This window comes from Barbatula barbatula, assembly GCF_947034865.1.
Source record: "Barbatula barbatula genome assembly, chromosome: 24".
Classification (NCBI taxonomy): Eukaryota; Metazoa; Chordata; class Actinopteri; order Cypriniformes; family Nemacheilidae; genus Barbatula; species Barbatula barbatula.
The window spans coordinates 14,986,651-15,011,230 of NC_136787.1; the positions used below are offsets into that span (position 1 = coordinate 14,986,651).

Sequence of the window (24,580 nt, forward strand, 5' to 3'; positions counted from 1 at the left end):
TGGTCCTCAAACTCCTCCATTAATGGACTCATCAAGCTTGTTTGTGTCTTGGAGATCTTGGGAATTGTTTTTATAGTCACACCTGTTCTGTGCTTCCTTTCCCAGCTAATAACTCTGGCATTAGTAAAAGGCAAATCACAGATTTGGTGGATCAGAGCATTCAGATCAACACACACTGCTTTGTGGTAACAGCAGACAACCGCTACATCCTGGCATGTGGCTTCTGGGACAAGAGTTTCCGTGTTTACTCCACAGAAACAGGTGTGTGCATTCAATTTGATTATTTTGGTATAAAGTAGTAAATGTCAATCTCTGTTACTCTCTAATTCAGGAAGACATTTTAAAATGTTAATTTTCATGTACGCATATGGCAGATCTAAGACAACTTACAGTGAATTCAAGGTGTACATTTTATCACTATGCATTTTTCCATGGCAATCGGATGCCAGTAGGGTTACAGGAATCATAGCTTTATGCTTTTTTATCCCAGGGAAACTGACTCAGATCGTGTTTGGCCACTGGGACGTGGTGACTTGTCTCGCTCGGTCCGAGTCCTACATTGGAGGGGATTGTTATATAGTCTCAGGCTCACGAGACGCCACCCTACTGCTCTGGTACTGGAGCGGACGACACCACATCATTGGTGACAATCCAAACAACAGTGAGTAGACAGAGAAAAAAATCAACCAAACGAGGTCATGTGTACAGTATCAGCATGTCTTTGACTTAAGTGTGTATTTAATTTGGAGAAAGGAAGTCATTTATCTCAATTATCTCTCATGCTGATCACGTCAAATACTCTTGTATAATGTTCTATGATCAATAAAATGCATTCATAAAAAATATTTATGTAGTATACGAACTAGGGATGTAAAAATTCACAAAGCTCACAATGCTATGCGATTCACGATACTGATCTCATTTATTTTTACTAAATGAGTCGAGACAAATTAGAAAGGAGCATGTCCTTTTATTATTTCTCAAATGGTGTACATTTCTTTGTAAAATTTAATATATTTTATGTCAAATAACAAAAATAAACTGCAATTTTAAAACAAATTCCAAATCAAAAATGATTAATACAAAAGTCTCTTTAAAATAAACGTTTTCTCAGCTTTTCTTGAATTTTTTACATTTAGGAAATATCAGCAAATCCACGTTTTCCAAGTTTGCAGTAAACACATCGACCTCTGCAGTTCAAAACATCTATTGCGATTCAAATAACATCTCAACCGGCTTAAATCGTCACATATTATAATAGATTTCCAACTGGCTCACAGTGAATCGTTCCATCCCTAATCCGAACCTTTGCTGTGTTTCAGGTGATTATCCAGCACCACGAGCCGTTCTGACCGGTCACGACCATGAAGTGGTGTGTGTGTCTGTGTGTGCTGAACTGGGACTCGTCATCAGTGGGGCCAAAGGTCAATCTTCAAAAGTTATTTCATCAAGTCTCTTTTAAAAAAATACATGTACTTTGACTTAATTTGGCTTAGCAGAGCATGTGTGAAACAATGCCAACAATTTTATTTTAAATTATTTGCATTTAATTAAAATTTGTATTATTTACCTTTCATTTTTTAGGATGCACGTGTCCTTCACATTGACAATTTAATATTGTTTAAGAAGTCTCCACTTACCTTTACGATGCTTGGTTACCATTTTTGATGCATTGTTTTATAGAGGGCCCGTGTTTGGTGCACACCATCACAGGAGATTTACTGCGGGCGCTCGAGGGCCCCGAGAACTGTCTCCGCCCCCGTCTGATCTCTGTGTCCAGTGAGGGCCACTGTATCATAAACTATGAAAGAGGGCAATTCTGTAACTTCAGCATTAATGGAAAACTTCTGGCGCAGATGGAAATCAATGACTCCACACGTGTAAGAGCCGCACAATACTCATCAATTGAATAAAACACATTCTCTATAGTTATCCATCTTTTTCCATCCGCCTTGCAGGCCATCCTGTTGAGCAGTGACGGGCAGAATCTGGTAACAGGAGGTGACAACGGCGTTGTTGAAGTGTGGCAGGCCTGTGACTTCAAGCAGCTTTATATTTACCCCGGCTGTGATGCGGGCATCAGGGCTATGGACCTGTCCCATGACCAGAGGTGAGCTCACTTTAGAGCCAATGACGATTGGAGAAATGGTTTGGGTAAATGATCCATTTTCATTCTTGTTTTTTATATTTGCAGGACTTTGATCACTGGAATGGCATCAGGCAGCATTGTGGCGTTTAACATTGATTTCAATCGATGGCACTACGAACACCAAAACAGATATTGAGACAGAACACGCAAAGATAGACGAAGAGGGGGATGTTGTTTAGGGCCACAGGCGAAGCAATGAGGAGGGTTCGAGGTCCGTTCCTGCTAGACAGTTGGTGTCCCTCTAAGTTCAGGGTGAAACTAAACCCGGATAAAAATAAGACATATGTAACCTAACCTTAGATCTTTAGGGTTGTCTTTCACTCCCCACTTACTATGAGATGCCTAAATCCCTTTCGTCTGCGAACACCATCGTACGCAAGCAAGTCGGAAGCGGGAGAGCTGGACCGCATGGAGCGCAATTCCAAACAGAAGACGCTACGAGATAAATCGCCAACAAAACAGGTTTTTTGGGGAGGGGTGGGCGAGGGAGGGGGATTCTGGGATGGGATTAAGACACAGCCGTTAACTTAATCTTTGTAAATACAAACTGCTGCTTTGCAGTTCTTCACTACAAGGGGGAACTCATACCTCCCACTAAATTACAGATCTCATCACCTTTAATTTATTAATGACTTGCTGTAAGATATTGTGTAGTTGCAATGACATGATGATTCGGATGAGGATTGTAGACGAAGGCCTGCAGATTCACAGGGAGGATGTCAGACAGGAAAACAGGCTTCTATTTCCTCTTTGTATATTTGGTAATTGTTTTGTCATATATGTAAATATTGTGACGGTTAGGGAAGCCAGGCATGTAAGCAGGCCGTTTAAAAGATTCAAGATGTGAAAAAGGCAACAAAAAAAGAACCCTCCCTCACTCACTCGTTCAATTATTTATGAGACGAAAAATATTAATGTTGACGTTTTTGTATCGGACACTTTGCACCAGTAACATCCCATGATTTATCAATGTGTAAGGATTTTCTTTTGGCCTCCCATCACATTTTAGACCCATTCTTCCATTGTATAATTTGTGCATTGATGTTTGTTGTATTTAAATGATTAATATTATAATCATATGTGATGATTACGTTGTACAACCACAGCCACAGTAAGCAATATCTTTGTAGCCAAGAGTGACTGCATAAACATGGTTTATTATGTGAAATGAGAACTTAAGAGTGCATACACAAACTACAGAGAGTGGTTTTCAACCCCCTCTTCGAAGGAAAATAGATATTTTTCAAACTACAACACTAAGATACTAAAATATAGTTGTTTTCCTGCAAAGGTGTAATTATTAGTCAGAAAGCTGAGTTCAGAAATTCAAAACATGAATAAATTATGCAAATAATTTGTTGATTTGCCTTGTCATTGGCTATGGTTGTGGATATATATGAGACATCGGCACATACATAGCGTGCAGGTCTGTCTCCTTGCAAGGTGAGTGGTCACTACTGTATATTTGATTTGTACATTTGCTATATAGTTTTGTTCTTTCATTTTTTGCGAGGTGTGCCTGATCATGACGGTTGCATATAGTTTTCATTTATTTTTATGTTTCTGCATTGTTTGTGGAGAGGAGAGGAACAGTTTACTGGCAGGAGGCAAATAAAGGATGATTTATTTCGATTATAATGCAATTTTTCTGTTCAGTCCCCACCTGCTGTTTCATGCATCTGCTGCAACTTGAAAAAGCCAGAATCTTACAGGTGTCTCTTAAAATGTTTAAATATCAATTCATGCCAATATATAGATCAATAACTGTAAAATAAAATTGTTTCCTTTTTGTCGTATTTACAATAAAACAAATCAAAATATCTCTGAGGTTCTTGATTTTGTAATGCTTGAACTAAAACAAAACACCGCCTTTTGATTGAATGTGTTTTGAGATTTGAGCATTCCGTTTGACGTTGTAAATAAACATGTTATCAAGAAAAGTCCCAAAAATGTAGACGACATAAACAAAAAATCTATTAATGTAAATACTGTGATTTATTCACATATGTGACAACATAGTTTTGACAAAAGATCAAACCTTATATTTCAAAGGCGATGAAACATCTTTGCTTTCATATGATGCTATTCAGATACACTATCATTACAATTGTGTTGTTCCATAGTTTTGATGGGTTTATTATTAAAAAATATGGAGGGAAAATTAATAAAAAAATAGAAATTATGAAAATACATAAAGAGTCTATTGTTTTTTATTAAGTAATAATAAAAACAAACAAATACAGATGTATCTGTATTTAAACTCAGTTTTCTGTTTTGGGCAAAAGGTAGCATCAATAAAGACAAAGTCAGGTTGTAATATGTTTTTTAATAGACTAATGTTTTAAATTATAATATAAGAGCCGCTTTGTATTCCATGCACTAATGAGAGAATACAATGACACAGTTAGCAAGGTTATGAGGTATTAGAACACTTCTGACTACCAAAAGCACTCCAAACTATTTTGACTTCCTATGACTAATACCAAATCTCCTGCAACGTTTGGCGATTGCTTTACATACAGTAGTACCACTGAACGAGTGTCCATTAATTAAATGTAATTATTGGTCATACTATTGGCTGAAAAGTCAAGTTGGCATTTGTTTTTCTGAGAGCTGTGACCCTGTATTAAGGAACGTTGCTTGCCTTTCCCACAATGCACTTGTGCTTATGTTCTGTATACTTAAAAACTGCAAAATGATTAAATGTATGACTGTAACATTGTCTAGTTAAGATAAAGAAATATATTGTCAATATCAAAATAATTGAAATTATATTATTTACACAGATTACAAAAAAGGTCCCCATCTTCTGTATGAACAAGTTCTGTGAGTCCAGTACCGTGACTAAGGGAAGAAACAGATATATTGTTTAGCCCAAAAGGGCTGGGAGCATTTCCAAACGTTTTCTCAGTCTGTTCAGAATTATTTTCAGGAACAATGGTAAGACATTGGAGCCATGATTTTTTTTTTTGCTGGGCAACACAATTCTGCAGAATAGAAACGGCTTTCAAACAGAAATTTGCATCAGCTACTGATAAGTAAAAACTCTGTTTAAAATGTTTTGCCATGTTTAAAGGAATTCCAATGAATTCTCTCAAAATCAGTGTAAAAATGCTGATTTTGAAAATATTTGGTCGTTCTTTACGGGCCTTTTGACTGTCTCAACGCATTTTCTTTCTGGAACCTACAAACAATACTGGACCCAGAAAAACATCATATTTCTTAAGTGCCTCAACCGAAAAGAGGATACTTTAACTTCAATAAAAAAACTAAATGTTTACATGTATAAATAAATTGAAAAGTTATTCCAATGACCGTAAGTAAACAGAAAAGAAACCCCCTTTTCTGACATAGTCATTTTCCCTTTGTGCACCTCTGTGTGATCGGGATTACAAAATGTTCATCAGTCCACATGGCTGCGTTCCGAATCCTCATTAAACATTCTCCTATTAATGCTCTTTCCAGTTGCTCCCTTCTTCTCAAGTGCTAGAATGGAGAGAGGAGGGAGCGAACGGTCTCTGTGGAGCAGGCGGAAAAGTCTTCAGACTCGGGCGTGGTGTTGTTGCTTGAAAGACATGAATAGGGTTTGGGGTCTGGGAGCCCGGCGGGCGGCTGGGGCAGGTCGAGGTACAGATGGGGTGTAAAGGCTGGGATGTGGAGGCTACAGGTTGGCTGGATGGTCTGGGGAGCTGCGCTCACATTCTGGTGGCGTCCTCGTCGGAGAATCTGCCTCTCCTTATCAAGAGCGGTGGTCTAAAGGGAAGATTGAAGACACGTTAGTCATTTGTTACAGAAACATGCCTTAAGGAACCATAAATAACAATTCCAGTGTTTCTTAACTGGTTTTGCATCAGGACTTCATACATTGGACATCAAATGGCAACTTAGGGCAAAATGTCCACGGGAAAACAGTATAGATAGTGTTTTCTTACTTTTAAAAGTTGATAAGCTTATATACTGTCGTTTGTGATCCATGCTTATACACGGTTGCACAATTATGCCATAAAGATGCAAATTTACTATTTTTGTTTGAAGATTTTTGTATATCAAAAGTCCTGTTAGAAAATAACTGCAATCCATGTTCGTGATGCGAACCAGTTGAGAACCATTGACCAATTCATTTTTAAAAATCAATATTAGTATATTAAAATATGTTTATCACATTTTTTGAAAAATTTGAGCATGCACAATATTTCATTGAATTGATCAAGAAAATTTGATAAAAATAAAATCAAGGGAGCCTCTACAGAAAAGTATACACTAAAGACAAAACCAGCTGCTTTTTCTAGGTCATGAGAAGCTGATTGGAACCAGAACAGGAAGTGACATCACAGCAAAGGAACAAGACACACGCACACAAGGAGCAACAAGCAAACCAATTGGGAGATAAATGCAAATCCACAATTTGAATTCCAGTGACGCTGAGGTAATTAACACAAATTTCCACACAAACTGAAGCTTTCACATACACAAAGTGCATAAATGACCGTAGCAAGACCACAGCAGGCATCTTGGGTAACAGCATGACATGGTTTCATGCCACATTACCTTATCCAGAACATCCCCGGGTTCTGATAGAAATCCAACGACCCTGATCTCTGCATGGAAAAGTCATGGTCGAGCTATGCGAGTAAAAAACAATACAGCTCAGTGGTTAACACTCCAGAGTTTTAAAAAATTATGTTTTTCTTACAAAAGTGCAAATAAATGACTTTCTCGTGACCTACAATTGTGTATATGAACCCTCACGTATGAGTTGTTGTTAAAACGTCATAGGTCAAAGAGCATATGGGACCATAAAACATGGCAGACGCAGTATGTCCGAAATGTAGTCATACAGTAATACACCCACCAAACGCACTGTTTTAACGGCTGATAGGTAGGTATAATGCGCTTGTCTGATCTTACCGTCATGACGGATACTCCAGAAGTGTTGTTGCCGGGTTTTGGGCCCGTGTTAAAGTGCTTCTTGATCTTTCCTGCCACCGACAGTTGGTGCTCATTTTCTGACAAACCATCATTCTGAAATGAAGTTCACAAATATACTTTCATTGAACGGGAAAATGTTAACAAACCTAGAGAATGATTTATCATAAAAATGATGAATTAATCTTTGTCTTTTATACATATACTAAAACAGATTAGGATGACATGATCAAATCAGATAAATACTTACAGTTACCCAGGGATGTTCCAGCACCTGAAGCGCCGTGTATCTCTGATCTACTTCCACCTGCAGCATGGACACTATGAGCTCCTGGAATGAAAAACCAAAATGATGAATATAGTTACGTATAAGCACAAGATATTTGACCTTGAACTAGTAAACTCGATGACCACATAAAAAAAGAGCTTAAAAACGTGTATGCGGTTGTGGTTGTACAATAAGAATACAATAGGGTATAATAAAGAATGTATAATAATTTAGCATGATATATTTGTAAACTTATAATGCCAGTATTATATCTATTTTTAAATATATTTAATGCATTTCAAGAATTTTGTCACATACTTTAGCTGTATCCGATACATTGTCCCAATATGGAGGAGGAAATTCTAATTGGCCCAGCAGAATCTGGTCAAACAGAGCCTCCTGATCATCTGTGCTCCTGAAATACACAGTGAAAATTCACATAAGCATCAACAGGGGGCGCTGGATTCATTGCAATTAGAGACTTGTATAAAGACAAATACGAACTACAAATAACCACAGAGTGGCGCGGGTACATTTTACATAAGCCAAGAGTTGTGTTACAGCACTTATTACATTATACAGTCTGAGCTACATAATCAGATGTAATGTGGTTCAGAATGAATTTACTGCGCTTCCTACAAGGACATTAGGCCTACTGTTGAAAACATTCATTATTTAGATTTCCTTCACAGGCTGAAAAAAAGTCTAGACGAGTCTTTTAAAAAAGTCTAGATGGCGCAATATTTGGTATGCTTAACTTCTTTCAGAAGATTAAAAACTCGAAGACATTGTCTCATTTCTCCAAAATGCTGAACGTACCCACGAAATGGAGGAAAACCACAGAGGAGAATATATGTGATGACTCCAGCGGCCCAGATGTCTACCTTAAGGGCATACCTACAGTACAGCAAACAAATTGTTTAACTCCAAATAATCATAAATAACATCAATGTTAATCATTATCACAATATCACATAAACCCATTACTTGTAATGTGAAATTCACATTCCATATAATGTGTTCAAACGTGTTAAAATATTCACCCGGTCTCTGCAATAATTTCTGGTGCTACATATGTGGGTGTTCCACAGACAGTATACAAGGGCCCGTCTACCACGGTGGCCAAGCCAAAGTCTCCGAGCTTCAAAGATTTACTTCCGTCTTGATGTTCATATACCTGTAAATCAAAAAAATTTATTAGATCATGGTCCATAGAAATATATTCAAATTCACACTTCTGCTGTGGTAAGCATATGTGTAGATTGGTGTCAACCTTTTGCTTAAAATAAAAACATATTTACACACTTAACGTCTTGCCCTAAATTCCACGGATTCTTAAAACGGATCTGATTTCTCCCAGCTTCTAAAACTGTCTGGCTGTGTTTGTGTGCCGTTTTATACCGGCAAAGCGATGCGTCTCGAAACCGAAACAGCCTTGTTCTGCTCGACAAGTTACCGGTGCACTGGAGATGCATGCTTCCAGTCACAAATGATTATCTTTAACACACAGAGAGTGAGGGAGCACGTCTGTGAGCCAGCACACCACTCTCTGCTTCATTGGTTGCTGGAGTGTGTCGCGGAAGCGCCAACTAGATTCGACCAAGATGGGATGAGACTGCCATGTCCCACTCTGGGTCAGCCACACATTTTTAATCGAAAACATAACTGTCCTTCGTTTGACCTTGACATTCATGGATTTGGCAGATGCTTTTATCCAAAGTGCACTAAATCAATACATTTTTATCAATATTTGTGTCCCTTGGAAATTAAACCCATGACATTTTCATATGTAGCTCAACTATTGCTTAACTATTTATTTAAGCTCTTCACAATTTAAACAGCAAAAGGTATGTATTTTCTAACCAAAGAAATGTCAGTCGATGCTAAAAAAACTAAGAAATGCCTAGAAAAAGAAAACATCCAAACAGCGCAATTGGAAAACATCTCGTCTGAACGGCCATCAATAGAGAAAGGGGCAGAGGATGAGCCATACTCCATTGATTCATAAGGATGTCTGGTACAAGGTTTATACAAGAACAGAACAGTCTGTGAACCGTCAATGCGTGAGTCACGTCGCACTTCCGCTGTACAAGTGATATCACACGATAGTCAGCCAGCCAGTAGGAGTCTGGTCTGGTCTGAGCTTTAAGCAATCATCTCTCTTTCTCCAAACACACACTCAGCCCACAAAACCTATGAGATGTATCTTGTCCTCTTCCCTACAAATACACACATACTGTAGAAACACACGTTTGAGCACCCGCTGTTAGTCAAATACCACCACTAGCGACAAATGTGATAAAATGGTGACACGTGTTAGATGATCGCATAGGGTCATTTCTCAGTATGTCATTCCTAGAAGTACATTTGGGTGTGAGAAATGGAGACAGGAAGGAAGGAAGTATAATCCAGGATGCAAAATTATGCCATGATTTAAAAAAACATGTCGAGATCTTACCAAGAGGTTCTCTGGCTTGATGTCTCTATGGACGATGTTAAGGCTGTGTAAATACTTGATAGCGTTGGCTAGGTTGTACAACATGCCACTGGCGTCTCGCTCGGTGTATCTGTTGGCGGAAGTGATAGCATCAAAAAGATCTCCTCCCTGTGGACCAACAAGAGTCATCCATGAAGATCAAGTATCACCCATGAAGACACATGTAAATTTGTGCACAATACATCGTGTTTTATTGTTAAATTCACATAGTTTGTCTGTTGCGCAATACTACTAATCAAAGTTTAATACTCAAGTCAGGGGCTTTAAATACAAGAAGTAGCCTACCAAGTTTTAGGGATGGCACAGCTCAGTGTTTAAAGTTTTTCACATAAGCAGCGGGGAATCACTATCACCCTATGTCAGTGGTAAGTATGTTGCGAGAGGGAGTTCATGATGGCCTGGTTTGCTGGCTGAAGTCGGAACCCCCTCAAAGAGTCGACTAAGTGGAGCAGAAGCTTAAAATAACACTTGGTTCGACCAAGCAAGCACAGCTAAACATGGACATTAACATGGACCAACCAAGTTCTAAAATTCAGAAAAATCTTTGTGTTCTCAACAAAAGATAAAGAAAACTGGAGACTGATTTCGTTATTAAGAGTGTATTACGTGACTCAAATGTAAATACAGCTGATATCAATGTGAAATGTTATGTCGTTTTTTTTTCTGTAATGGAACGTATCATACATGCTAGCATTAGTGCACACCTTAACAAGCTCCATGACCAGATAGAGTACACTGTAGGTGTCCATTTCCTCAATCAACAGAACGATGTTGGGATGTTTCACTCGTCTCAGGATGCCCACCTCATTTTGGATCATATGATCCTGTGAGGGGAAAAATGTAAACAAAAACACATTTTAGTCTTTTCTAAACTTACACAAGTGTTGTATCTGCCACTTTAGGTGAAACCCTAATGAAAAAGTCAGCTTTTTATCCACAATGTTGTAACACATCCTTCACCTTTCCTCTACATTTGCCCTTGTTGATGATCTTCAGAGCGTACGCTCTGCCAGTAGAATGTTCCACACACTCATGGACCACTGCAAAGTTCCCATCCCCGATCATGCGGCCAACTTTGTACCGATCTGAAATGGAGCTTGGAACAGTGGGTGTCTGCGTCTCCTCCACCGTCTCAGCTGCAAGGGAGAAATTTTAAATCATGTTTAATTTGTTTGAGAAGATTCTCTACAGCCCAAAGAAAAATAAGCTGTAATACACCACAGCTTAAAAAAAACCCTCCTTCAACAGTATCTGGTTCACACCGTGGATTTTTTAAATGAATGTGTTACATTCGGTTGTGCACACTAAAGTGGGAATTGTTGGTGTGTATAAGGAATTTCTATGCAGTGCTTCAGCTGAAGTGTTTCTTTTTAACATGTACAGCACGTTTTAGAGATGAAAGACTAGCAACTAACTTTTTTATTAATTTCAGAAACCTTAATAATGTTGAATAATAATATTCTTGAAGTTTTGTTAGGCATAAACTTTGACCCGTGAAACTATGTGAGCAACACTGAAAGGCAGATTTAAAACATTTTGGCTGGTTTAAGCATTTTCTTTTAAGCTGGTTGAGACATTTGTCTATAAATCAGCTGAAATGTGAGAGCTTGATATCTTACCATCACTGACAGGTCCTTCCTCCTCGTCCAGGCTGCAGACTTTGGTAGACGCCAGTGAGAGAGAGGAACCACTCTGTTGAGATCCCTGTGAGGAATAAAAAGGGTTTTAAAGCCTAAATCCAACTACCTGTCAGTACATGGCCCATGTGGTAACAAAAACTTACTTTAGAGACCAAACACATCCACCTTAATAGACACAAAAACCTCTTCAGGAAAGTCCATCTTTCTACCCATCCATGATAGACTCAGCTGCCCCATACGTTTTCCCTTTGCACGGTGCACTTGAGACCTAATTCCTTCTCACTTTTAAACACAGCAGTGTATTAAAACAAAGCCAGTTAGCACATCAGTGTTTCTTTCCTGGTTGCCATGGCAGCATCATCAGTGAGCAGAGTCACTGGCTGGGCTGTAAATTGGATTTCTCTCCCGGCTGCCTGCAGTCAGGGTGCAGGGACCCTTTCAGGTCCATGCGGAGAGTAATTGGAAAGATGTCTCGGAGTGCTCCGTGCTCTCCCGACTGCTGGGAGAACTCAATGGATTTGATTGGACGGTGGCGGCGTACACGAGTGGCCCGGTCGCACCTCCGAGGGACCACGACGGTGAGCAGTGCCGCTAATAGCAAGAACAAAATGTAAATCTACCGAGACACAGCGGTGCACGGGTCGGAGGGGTCTGCACTCCTACAAGCGCTGTGCTGATAATGTCAGTTTGAGTGAGATGAGAAAGGTGGGGCTGTTTAAGTGTAATCAGAAACAGTGAAGAATGAGTGTTTGTCGTTATGTGTGTGTGTTTCCGTATCCTTTTCTCTTTCATTCAGATCACAGTTTGTCCTGCCGGTATTAAAACTCTTGTTACTATGGAAACTGTTGGAGAGTGTGCGGCACTAATAATATTTTCCCTCTCCGAGACAGGAAGCAGCCAGAGACACAAGCCCATATATGGAGTCTTCCTGTTTCCTGGCTGAATGCTAGGTCATATCACTTGTCCATTAGGCTGGATTTCTCAGGACCAACAGCAAACGCAATTTGCTCATTTCTCAGACCATGCTGTCTGTTTTCTGTTATTTAATTTACATGTTTTGGTAGATGCATTTATCCAGTGCATTCAAGCTATACATTTGATCGGTATGTGTGTAATGGTGGTTAACATCGATAATATTTTACCCTTGAATGTCACACCAACAGCCTATTAAACCATTCTCAATAAATGAAACAATTACCAGGCTCAATGCCACTGTCAACAATTTCATTTGGTGTCTGGTTGAATTCTTGCTCACTAATTACAAAATGACTTTGATTACTTGATGCCATGGGAAATGCAATTCAACAGCCCGGAAGAACATTGCTTTTCCCATCTTAGCTTGCTTCAGGACAGAAAATGCCTCCTGGCTATTTTTTAGTCTCGCTTGAATATCTGATTTCAGGAAACAGTTGTGGAGAAGGCAAACATCTTAACTGCAACTTCATTAAAACCGAAGAGTGAAAATTATTTGGAGACTTGGTGTCACTTGGTAATTACACCTGTAATCTTACTCCGTGACCAATCGCCTTCATTTGTTTTTCTAACGCATGGGCTTGTGTTGAACGCGCATTAATCAAATCAGCCTTGTTTGTTCTGGCTTCTGCAATGTCTGAGAAAAATAACATTTAATTCAGGAAACGACAAGCCAAAGCAAATAACCCAAATAAACAGAAGAGGACACAAATGGTTTGTAAAAGAAGAACCCAAGTACAAACACCCAAACAAGCATATTTATTTTTAAGATAAAGAGACTTAACATTTAATGTATTCAGAATCTTCAATCATACATGATGAAATGGTTTCAAGACATGGTTTTAACTGAAAAACTCTAGACAAACAAAGGTTAAACAAAATGACATGGAAATTCTATATACTAATAAAAACATTAGTGACACAATGGATTTAAAGTGAAGAAATAAAGGACAATATAATTGAACAGAATAAAAACAAAGCGATGAAAGACAAAATACTGAAAAATCAATGGAACACCGAAATGGTTTGAAACTATACAGCAAGCAAGAGAAAGAGAGAGCGAGCGGGCTCATTTTTCATGGTATGTTTCAAAATGCTTTTTTGAGTTACTCTAATTTTAGCTTTAGGAACATTGATGAACAATAAATGAGATTATGATTTTGCTTTGTGATGTAGACAAACAAAGAGAGAAAAAACAGCATGGAGATCTATTAATGTAGACTTAAAAAAAAAACCTTCCTTTAATACATTCACATGCAATGACTTCATGATTGTAAGACGCTAATAAATATATATTTAAATCAATGTTAATGGAATGAATGGCAACACACTTTCACACATACAAACCCAATGACATTTAAAAGCCCCAAATCAAAATATGAGGAGCATGCAACACAACAGACAGTCTGACAGACATCATTTGATGGAAAGAATGTTTTTTTCTGAACAAAAACAGACGTATGGTGAGAATGATGGCCTTACTTTTCAGCAAAAAACTGTCTATCTAATCAAGTAATAATACAAGGATAGAAAAATAGTATATAAAATATTTGCCAAAAAGGAGATGTACGACTCACGCTTAAATTTAGCATTTAGCCAGATGAACATGGATGTGTTGTGCAAATAATTCTATAATGGCTGTCGAATTAAATATAGTTTTGTTAGCATAGCATAAAATGTGTATGTGTTCCATATTCTTTATCGGGGGATTAGAGGTGTTATTGAAAGAAAATGTGATGAAAGAGGTGATATGCCTGAGGACACAGAGGCTACACACACACACACACACACACAGTGCCACTCTTATTAGCTCATTTCTATAAGTGGGTCATACTGTACATTGACCATGCATGCAATTCACAGCTTGGGTGATTCTCAGTTTAGATGAATATTAATCTAACTGATATTCACTGATATTTAGTACAAGTCTTGCATTTTAGAATCCATCGCGCAAACTACAACTAATTGACTAGCAACTCGCAAAGCCACAATACAATTTTTGAGACTCGAAGAAGTGCCTGCATCTTCCTAGACTTTCTTCGAGAACCTTTCGATATTTTGCATTTGTGTTTATGTAAATGTTTTTTCGTTCCCTTTCATTCACAGAACTCTACTGGGGGATTTTCAAAGCCTGACCCACTTATGCAGGAGATGGTTGTGAAGACGTTCAGTCCCATACATCATCTCTGCTTTGGGCAGATCTGAATGTCCCAAATTCACATTCTGCAACAGCAATGAGCTGAGAGCAAAGCCATCTGACAGAATCAAGCCGCAGAGAGATCATCCAACATCAAGCACTCAGGCAGCTGTGCAAAATAAATGAGAAAGTACAAAGAGTTTTTTCTAGTGGGTGAAGAGTGAACACAAAGAACAAATCGCTGTTGTCTCGCGACGACTACGCCGGTCAAAACGGATATTGGAGTTAAAGGTGCCATTCTTTGGCTGTTTTCGAAGCTTTGATTATGTTTTTGGAGTGTTAAACAATGGATGTTCATGTTTCAAAAACCGCTTTCTAGTTAACATATTTTGAAGTATAGTTCACGGCTGTCCCTCTTCTCACAAAATTATTGGATTTTTTCACGTTTCTATAAAGTCCCTCCTTCCGAAAGGTTCTGATTGGTTAAGCCTACCCAGTCTGTCGTGATTGGTTCACCGCTTAGAGCGGGTGTCTGAAGATGTCCCAACCATTGCATATCAGCGAGCTTCCGCTTCTCAGGCGGTTTTGATTGGTCGGTCCTCCTGTCAGTGCATGTGTATTCATAAGCTTTGGCCTTTAGCAATAAACAGTAACGATGGTGTCAACTTCTGTCGATCAGCATGTTTTTCACTGATAAAGTGAAGTGCAACGGAGGTCTGCTTGTGCATGTGCAAACGACAACCTTTGTTAGAGATCGCAATGTTTTTTCTTACCATGGCGAAGGAAATGAAACCGGACCGATTGGTGTCATACCGGTTATATTAATTAACACTAATAACAGAAGCGTTGGTTTTGCCTCTTTATATTGGACCTAAGTTGGATAGTAAAGGAGTCCTTGAAAAGCTAATTCTGTTAAAGACAATATCTCGCTCGGAATTGAACTTTATCATTTTGCAGATTAATCATTATTTATGCTCTAACTGAAACATTACACACTAACTTAATTACGGGGAACAGCACCTTTAAAAGTCACCCTTTTCCACGAGAGAAATTTAAAGCAACTAACAACTTAAAATGCCACCAAGAACAATTTAGACCATTAATATATATATAAATATATATATATGCGGTTTAAGCATGATTATGTACCGTATATTAACTGTAGCCCAGTTGTTTCCCAATGAGGACACACGAAATGATCCCATTGAAGGTCAGAGTAAATGTCCAGTTTAGTAGTGGCCAACCAGATTCTGACTAATCTATACTCGATCAATATTAGTATGTGATACTTGAAAAAAACATTAGCTGTCTATAACTGGTTCAAAAGTGTTCCATAGTCAAACCAAGCATTTGGAATGGACCACCATAGGGTTTGGATCATCTTAAAAATGGAGAGAAACTCTGAATTTGGATGGCGAAGCTATACTGCAATAAAGGAGGATAAGAGACACTTTGATCTGGTCATAAACACTCCACCAACTCACAAAATGGCGTCTTCGACCAAATATAACATGTTTCTTCAAAAAACGTGAATTAATAAACAGACTCCTGATTTGTTGCATGCTCCTTCAACAATGTGTATTATGCGTTCTCTTCTCAACAGTCTCAATAACGGCCACATACACACTAAACAGTTGTCACTCCACTTCTGAGTTCTCAGTCTAGTTCTGTGCATATAGAGTTTGATTATTTATGGGAGCAACAATTGTGTTACACAACCGCATTCACTTCTGTAAAATTTTGGTAGTGACAAACTCCATTCCGAAGTAGTTGCAGTTACTCCCACCAGCATTCAGGTCTCCAGAGAAACACACCTTGCATAAACAAAACACTGTTTCTGTTTACTAAAAATGTCTGTATTGGACAAATATGTCTGTTCTCTAATATTATGTACTAAATCTCCAAAAATGTATATTGGCATTCATTTACTTTTTGTTTGTCACTAGTTATCACGAATTAGAAAGGGCGTCCCTTAATTCACACAGCGAATGATAAACCTTGAAGTGTCTATGTGGCCACCGTTAGACCATGATGCTGCTATAACACAGCCCGTAAACAATTCAACTGCCCAATAATGCTCAATGCTGACGGTGAAACAGGTGAGTGCATTCAAATCTCCAATAGTGGTCGCCAAGCACCATTCTCTTTCGCTAAGGATTGTGGGACTGTGGATCTTAGTGCCACTTAGGGTAAGTTAAGCTGTTCTGTCAATGGTGACCTTGGCCATTTCCTGAGAACATAGAAGGAGCGTGTTATACAGAGCCTGAAACAGGTCCTACAGTATCGGAAGGCATAAGGACCTGCTATAAAAGAGAAGATCGAAACAATGTACAAATCCCATTTTATGTAGCTATTCAGGAGGTTGAGTTTACAGAAGCACAAAGAGTGAGCAGGTGCTACTGTAAATAGGCTTGGATATCAAAATACATGTTTTTATAAGAGTAATTCTGTGGATGCTGTCTTACCCTATGTTTGTTCTGGTTCCCCGGGCTGGCAGGCGACGGACTGGGCGATTTTGCAGAATGGGGTGTGGACAGCGGACTGGCTGATGTCCCATTCACTAAAGAAGAAGAGGCAACAAATCAATTTTGTTTTTAAAGTAAATTTGTGAATGAAGCTGAGCAAATGTACCACAGCAGGCTGTCAGCGCTTTTATATTCAAATAGTGAGCATTTCAAAAGCCAGCCAGTGAGTAAGAAGAGAAGAAATTGCCCACACAGCAGCTCCTGCTACCCACACTCACATCCCAAAACAAATTCTCTTCGGATGGAGCGAACCACACTGTGACACAAATCCCTCCATTTCTAGATACTCGCAAACAGACTCACATCTTCTAAGGCCCCATCAGTCACAGTATAACAGCACAACAAGACACTTGGAAGCACCGGATGCTCAGTGACACCAAGCTCATTCATATTCACATCCAACTGCAATTATTTCCTGAGGAATCATCCCTTGTCAGTTTTATTCACCCTTATCTGCCACTGTGTTACCAGGACACAAAAAATTGTCTTTTCAAGATTCTTTACAGAGTAAAATGAAAAAGGTCATCAAGAAACCAAGAAATTAAATGAAATACTTGATATTTTAACTAAACATGCCATCTTATTATTCTAGTACCTATTCTTTTTTAATGATTATCAGTATTTTCTTTTGTTGGATTGTCATTCAAACCGGAACGACTGTCATTTAATACACATTTAAGATGAAACATTACAATTATTATAAAACAATTCAAATTACAACCGTACCCCCCAAAAATATCTGTTAATTACAGCTGTAAACATCAACAATATTTCAAATAAATAAATCATTATATCCGCACCTGGACAACCAACATCCTAACGTGACCTGAAACCGGAAAAAAAATCCGCATTTGTCTATCCCATCCGAACCGGCAAAATAAACAGCATCGTTAGTATCCTATACGATTAAATACAACTTCCGACGTATCTGCAGAAGGGTATAAAGTCGCATACCTTCGTATTGCAGCATCTTCAGTACATACACAGTGCTATTCCAGGCGGCAGTAAGCAGCAGCAGCAGCACTCTCTGAGCGCGAATGCTCCTGATGCGATTCAATGAATGGAATAGCTGAGAGAAGGGGAGGAGGAGAGAGCGTGAGCCGCCGCACGCTCATTGGCTTGCCGCAGCTTGCGTACTCTGACGCGGGCTGCTGTACAGTAGTGGGAGGGACATTAGCGCTGAGGTAATGGTAGAAACGCACCGAATTTTCTCACCGACAGACCCTTTAATGGCACACGAACCGCCGCCAGACACAAACAAAAACAAAAACAAAACGGACGTGTGTTTATAATGGTTATAATGGGAATTGGTGTTAATGTTCTGAGGGATCCCTGCTGAAAATAAACATAGAACCCCAATAGAAACCAATACAGAACTTCTGATGGTTTCCATTAGAATGCCCATACAACCAAATAGCTTTTTCCATTTAAGCCATCACAAAATTCATTTTTGTGGTGTTTTTTGGGCATTATTCAAATAGGATTTAACATCCCACCAATAGAATCCATAATGGATGTTCCCTGCTGAAAAAAAACTTGAAACCATTTAAGATGTTATAGTGGTTTTAAAGGGATTTGTACTGGCTTAAATGGAAACTGTAATGGTTCTACTGGTATTTGATGGATTATATTGGTGGGATGTTAAATACTATTGGAGTAATGCCCAAAACGCACTACAAAAGGGAATGTTGTGATGGTTCTAATGGAAAAAGCTATTTGGTTGTAAGGGCATTCTTATTGAAACCATCAGAATTTCTGAAATGGTGTCTATTGGGGTTCTATGGTTTTTAGAAACCATTAAAGGTGTTATGGTGGTTTTACTGGTTTTAAAGGGAGTTGTACTGGTTTTAATGGAAACTGTACAGTACAAATCCCTTTAAAACCATTAAAACCACTAGAACATCTTTAATGGTTTCTATTGGGTTTTTTTCAGCAGGGAGATGAGGTTAAAAAAAAACCTTACTGGAATAAGGCACAAAACACACCACATAAAATAATCTGGTTTTAAGTGATGGTTCCAAGTACTATTTGTTTAATATGCATTTTCTTAAGCCGGGTTAATTCGTTTGTTTAGGCTCCTGTAGTAATTGAACCTGTAGAAGAAATGACCACATAAAATGCCAATGAAAAACAAATCAATACAATTTAATAACTGCTCTCTCGCGTCTTAGATATCAATATAGTCAACGTTTAGCGTTTCATCTTTTATGATAAATTGTGTTCAAACTTTACTGATAACTCTGCTACAATAGTATTAAAAATAATACAACTATACTGTATATTTATGTTTCTAGATTATTTATACCATCTTACTGTGTTTATGTTATTGTCAATTTCTGTCGGAATTAGAATGAACCAAATTAAAGCAATAATAATACAAACAATAAAGAAAATAAGATACATCATTAAAAACAATAGAACCCTGCCCAAAAAATGTCATGGTCATAATGGGAATTGTATTGGTTTTAATGGAAACTATAATGGTGTCTACTGGCATTTGATGGATTCTATTGGTAGGATGTTAAATCTTATTGCAATGATACCCAAAACACACTACAAGAAGAAAATTTGTAATGGTTTTAATAGAAAAATCTAATGGTTCATTATGGTATTTTAATGGAACCCTTAGAAGTTCAATAATGGTTTCTATTGAGTTTGCTTCACACGCTGACATCACTGCTTTATTTTTGGGGTCAGTTCTCCAACACTTTCTTAAAGTTCCCTAACAGAAATGGCAACAACAGACCCGAGCTGAAAACCCCCAGCCATGGAAACATGTCCCCTCAACCCTTCAAATCAAAGCCATTTTGAATAAAAATGGTTGTTTGGATGTGAACCCTGAGAGGACAGACAAATACAGCAAAATATGTGTGAAAGAGTTACGTGTGAGTGTGCAGGTTCTACAGCTCAAATGTAGCCTACCTCAATTTCTCCAGTGCACTGCAGGTAATAAGAACATACTGTTCATATCACAAACCAGAGACTGAATCTATTTTCTCTCTGCTACCAATATACATAAACACAATCTACATCCAATGCTACAGCCTTGGAGAATGTTACAGCACCGCAGAAGACTTCCATATTTTATGTATGGGATTTTGGTTCAGCGGAGCGGATGGTTTTTAACACAAATATAAATTTAGACACTGGAGAGAGAGATGGGACTTTGTGATTCTGCTCTTGTGTAACATGTTCAGCTGTGGGAAGAAGGATTCAGTGATTTGACCTCTCATCTCGTTCCCTCTCTCTCTTTCTCTCTCTCTCGCTTCTCACCAGGTGCAGTTCAGTTTGCCGTTTCCATATGACCCTCAGTTTATAATTGAAAGCAAGGATATGGTCTGTAAAAGCGGTGCAGTGTCCCCTCATATGCCCCCCCTGTCCCGATCTAACACTCCCACTGAGGCTGAGCAGAAGTAAGGCTCATACAGTATGTGTAAATATTAATGAATATGATGCACTGTACTGTATTTTTTCCTGTACATTTCATAACATCCCATATTAGGATATGAATGGTATTTTATATGTTTACACACAAACTCTTAAGCATTTTCTTATTAAATAAACACTAAAGTATATAGAGAGAATATTCTGTTCAGCACTGTCTGTTTGAGTGCATCTAAGTACATTCAAGCAAGCAGTTCTGTCTCACAGTGGATATCATTTTAATGAAATTTCTATTTAGGGTGCATCTATGTGATATGCCAGACAAGGTTTCAGAGTAAGGAGCGACACGGAACGGACCAGGAGACAGTGGGACCAGTCACCACTAGCAATAAAAACCACCTACAAGGAATTTCATTATTGAATAAAAATACGTCATGGGAAATCAGGCATCACGCAGACTGTAAGATGCATAGTAAAGTTGCATTGTAGAGTAGCATTGACGAAAATCTAAGTATCTAAGTACAAGTATCTTTTAAAGGTCCAATGTGTTTTTTGGAGGATCTATTGACAGAAATGCAATATAATATACATAAATATCTCTTCAGAGGTGTATAAAGAGCTTACATAATAAAGCGTTATGTTTTTATTACCTTAATGAGCTACATACTCTGTGGGTCCCCTTACATAGAATTCGACTTGTTGTTTGTACAGTAGCCTTAAACGGACAAACTACAAAGCACATTTTGTAAATATGTTATCTCCTTCGGCAAAGAAGCGACAACGTGACGACATCATAGTCCTGTGAGAGCCACCATAGTGCTTCGAAAGGGAGGGATGGAGCTAGCCGTTGGTTGCAATTCATAACCTCGCCACTAGATGCCGCTCTATTTCATACACTGTAGCCTTAACAAAATACTAGGCGATATGGTCCATTATATCATGAACGTGCATTAGAAAAAAACTGGGTCTTTTTGATTTTATATTCGGTCCACAAGTTTTTCCTCCAGTTCAGCACATGTTAGAGGATTAATGAGCTACTTGTGCCTGGTGAGTTTGTCAGATATGAGCGTGAGCGGCCAGAATTACAGAGTAGGAATAATAATATGGTCTCTGAATTAGACACTGAATGACATCAAATGACAGATTTCTTTCTGATGCTCTAATGAAAGATTACTCCATGGATAAACTGTTTGGATAAAAATCCAGCTGACTGTCAAGCCCAGCTCATCCGTGCAATTCAAAGCAAAGCCCAACATTAGTTCTTTTGGGGTAATCTTTTTTAACTCTTTTCGTTGAGACCCGATGCTGGCCACAGACAGAGATGCATTCAGTCCAAATACACCTCACTATAATGTGACCAGCAGAAATTAACCGTATCTGTCAGCCCACACAGCTGTTTATAAATATGACAGCAAGATGCTGCTGTCTGTCCCGCTGTACATTCTTTGTTAAAGCACTTCTTTAAAATGTGTTGTTATTCCCTACACTCGTTCACACGGCTCAAAGTGTGAAAAATCAGTTGGACAACACAGGTTCGCTTTTTATTGTGCCAAAAACAAAAGGCATCTTGTAATTGTATACAAACATCGGCCGCATTTATGCAAAACTCTCCAGCTGAAGAGCGTTTATGCGCGTGTGTAAAGGTGTGTGTGGGGCACTCTTCAATAAAAAATCAACATGCTATACTTAGTTTGACAGCACTTACAGGGTGTATTATATAAACAGCATGAGGGCCGTGTGGAGCGCTGTACTTCATCATTGCTGCTCTCACACCGGCAACACTGGAAGTACACACCGAACCTTTCCTGAAACCACTAATCTGATTTATTTCGAAAAATATTTCACATATGACATACGCTGTCTGAAAAGTAGGAAAATTGCTTTATACATTTCTTTGGAGATATTTTGAAGTATGTACAGCAGGAAAGCAAACAGTTCTGGGGAACTTTTGACTATCATTGTAATTTTTCCTACTATGGTAGTCAATAATGGCTAAGAACCGTTTTGTTACAAGCATTCTTCCAAATATCTTTCTCTGTGTTCATCAGAAAAATGAAATGTATACAGATTTGAACCTGAGGGTGAGTACATGAACAGATTTTTTATTTATGTCTCTTTAACATGTCTGTGCACTGGTTCGGTGCTGAGATTTTACAGACGCCTCCATCATGGTGTTTATACATGCCCACACCAGCGTGGGTCTCCTGGTGTGCTTTATCTGAGGATCGACTAACCTAAAAAACTAAAAGGTTATACAGTTTTACTATGCAGGTTTTTAACCTTTACATATCCAAAGACCCCCACATCAACTTCCTCAGAATAACCGTTCATGGCAAGAATTTATAATTAAAAAAATCTTTTAATTCTCTCATCATTTATTTACATTCATGTCGTTCAAAACCTGACCATTTTTTCTCTGTAACACAAAAGAAGATATTTTGAGAAATGTCTCAGTGGTTTTGTGTCCATAACAAAAAAAATCAACAGTATCCAATGTTGCTTGGTTATCAACATTTTTCAAAATATCTTCTTTTGTGTTCTGTAGAGAAAAGAAAGTCATACAGGTTTGGAATGACATGAGGATGGTTGAATCTCTTTTTGGGTAACATTTACACATTATCTGATGATTAAATTAGTGTGTATTGCCAAAAACAGTAACTGTTTTGTGAGAGGTTTTCCAAACCTTCCACACTTCTGTTTAGTATTATACGTTAGAAAATTCTGACTTCTGTTGAAAACCCTGGCGACGAAACATCAAGATATTCTGCAGAGTGTCTTGCTTTGTTCCCTAAAGCTTTATTTGGAAACCATTATCTATTTCAAAGCCACACAGTGTGATGCAACTTTGCATAAACACAAAAGTACATCATCAGCTACACTGCAGTGAATCTTTACCAACACTGGCACATTCCGCCTCACCCCAGGGTTTCTCATAAGATTAACTGTCTGCGTAGTGAAACCGGCTGACTGGAAACACTGAGCATGTGAAGTGAAACAGATTCCACACTTTTATACATCCAGTCTGTAGATATCTGCTGAGAAAGAGTAGACCAGACTGACTAGAACGATGGGCCTGCTTCTACTATGCCTGCCAAACAGGAAGGGACACCCATATATGGGCACCCCTATTGTCTCCAAGGCACAGCTCTCTTAGCCAGCGTCTCCATGACAACCAGATAGAACTCTGAGCCAAAGCTGTACTCATAGAGATCCAACTGGTACGATTCAAACCAATCATATAACAGACGGCTGGAAGAAAAAATATAAGCCATCAGCTTATAGACGTCTCTGACACACATTAAATCAAGGTAAACATGTGGCGGGATCATTGAAGGGGGAAACGGGACACAAACATGACAGCAAGACCTGCATACCAATTGAAAAGTCTTAAGTGCATTTGATTCAAAGTACCGTAGTATAACCATGGTTTGTTATAGTTTTTTTGTGGTCATGATGGTAATACAAAAGTATTCTCTGAAGTGCTTGATGTATCACAGAAATACTAAATATTTACCATATTGGACTTTTCTTATCATCAATTTGATCAACAACATGACTTATATCATCTAAAACAATATATTTATTTTAATAAAAGAACAGATTTTTATAACAAAAATACAATACAGCACAGCACCTATAAATGAGATCACACAACATATGCATTGCACAACACTTGATGTGGATCTGCAAGATTGAGTCACCCTAGCCCCCCCACCCCATTCTCTCTTTCTCCTAACCCCATCAACCTCCCTCTCTCTCAGTATTTCAGATCATCTCTTCTTTGACGGCTCTCTATTGAGTTGTGCCCCTTGTGAATTCAACAGCCATATCCGAACACAATTCCACATAAAAAACAACAAACACACACCGTTTTGAGGAAGAGGAGGGTCGGGCATCAGGGTGGGCACGCACAGCAGGTGCACAAAGAGCTGTCACACATGCATGACTTCTCATTAGTTTGTTTATCATCTGCTCTGAGAATTATCAAACGAAGTTAATTATCTGTTTTTAAAGAGATGTTCAATCAACACACAGCAAGCGTTCGATAGGGATGACAGAATCCACGTGTACATGTTCATGTC

At 38.5% G+C, this 24,580-nt stretch overlaps 2 protein-coding genes across 10 annotated transcripts in view; one reads left to right on the forward strand and one right to left on the reverse strand.

Moving 5' to 3' along the window:
* Positions 1–3,950, forward strand: part of nbeaa (neurobeachin a) — a gene marked incomplete at its 5' end in the record, with an annotated part of 90,384 nt that extends 86,434 nt beyond the window's left edge. For all 7 annotated transcript variants that reach the window (XM_079449443.1, XM_079449439.1, XM_079449440.1 and 4 more), the window contains 6 exons: positions 106–261; positions 491–661; positions 1,323–1,424; positions 1,684–1,880; positions 1,959–2,110; positions 2,195–3,950. In XM_079449443.1, the coding sequence (XP_079305569.1) occupies positions 106–261; positions 491–661; positions 1,323–1,424; positions 1,684–1,880; positions 1,959–2,110; positions 2,195–2,285 (869 nt within the window). In that variant the 3' untranslated portion in view covers positions 2,286–3,950. The remainder of the gene's footprint in view (positions 1–105; positions 262–490; positions 662–1,322; positions 1,425–1,683; positions 1,881–1,958; positions 2,111–2,194) is intronic.
* Positions 3,951–4,127: 177 nt separating this feature from the next.
* The window catches only part of dclk1a (doublecortin-like kinase 1a), a gene marked incomplete at both ends in the record, with an annotated part of 34,672 nt that continues 14,219 nt past the window's right edge, over positions 4,128–24,580 (reverse strand). The window contains 13 exons of one of the 3 annotated variants that reach the window (XM_079449476.1): positions 4,458–5,902; positions 6,698–6,771; positions 7,058–7,171; positions 7,326–7,406; positions 7,662–7,758; positions 8,163–8,240; positions 8,387–8,520; positions 9,802–9,948; positions 10,545–10,664; positions 10,801–10,976; positions 11,460–11,544; positions 17,055–17,149; positions 18,069–18,147. In XM_079449476.1, coding sequence (XP_079305602.1) covers positions 5,845–5,902; positions 6,698–6,771; positions 7,058–7,171; positions 7,326–7,406; positions 7,662–7,758; positions 8,163–8,240; positions 8,387–8,520; positions 9,802–9,948; positions 10,545–10,664; positions 10,801–10,976; positions 11,460–11,544; positions 17,055–17,149; positions 18,069–18,084 — 1,275 coding nt within the window. Of the gene's footprint in view, positions 5,903–6,697; positions 6,772–7,057; positions 7,172–7,325; positions 7,407–7,661; positions 7,759–8,162; positions 8,241–8,386; positions 8,521–9,801; positions 9,949–10,544; positions 10,665–10,800; positions 10,977–11,459; positions 11,545–17,054; positions 17,150–18,068; positions 18,148–24,580 lie in introns of those variants that run through there. The other 2 variants (XM_079449475.1, XM_079449477.1) reach the window with 2 other exon arrangements.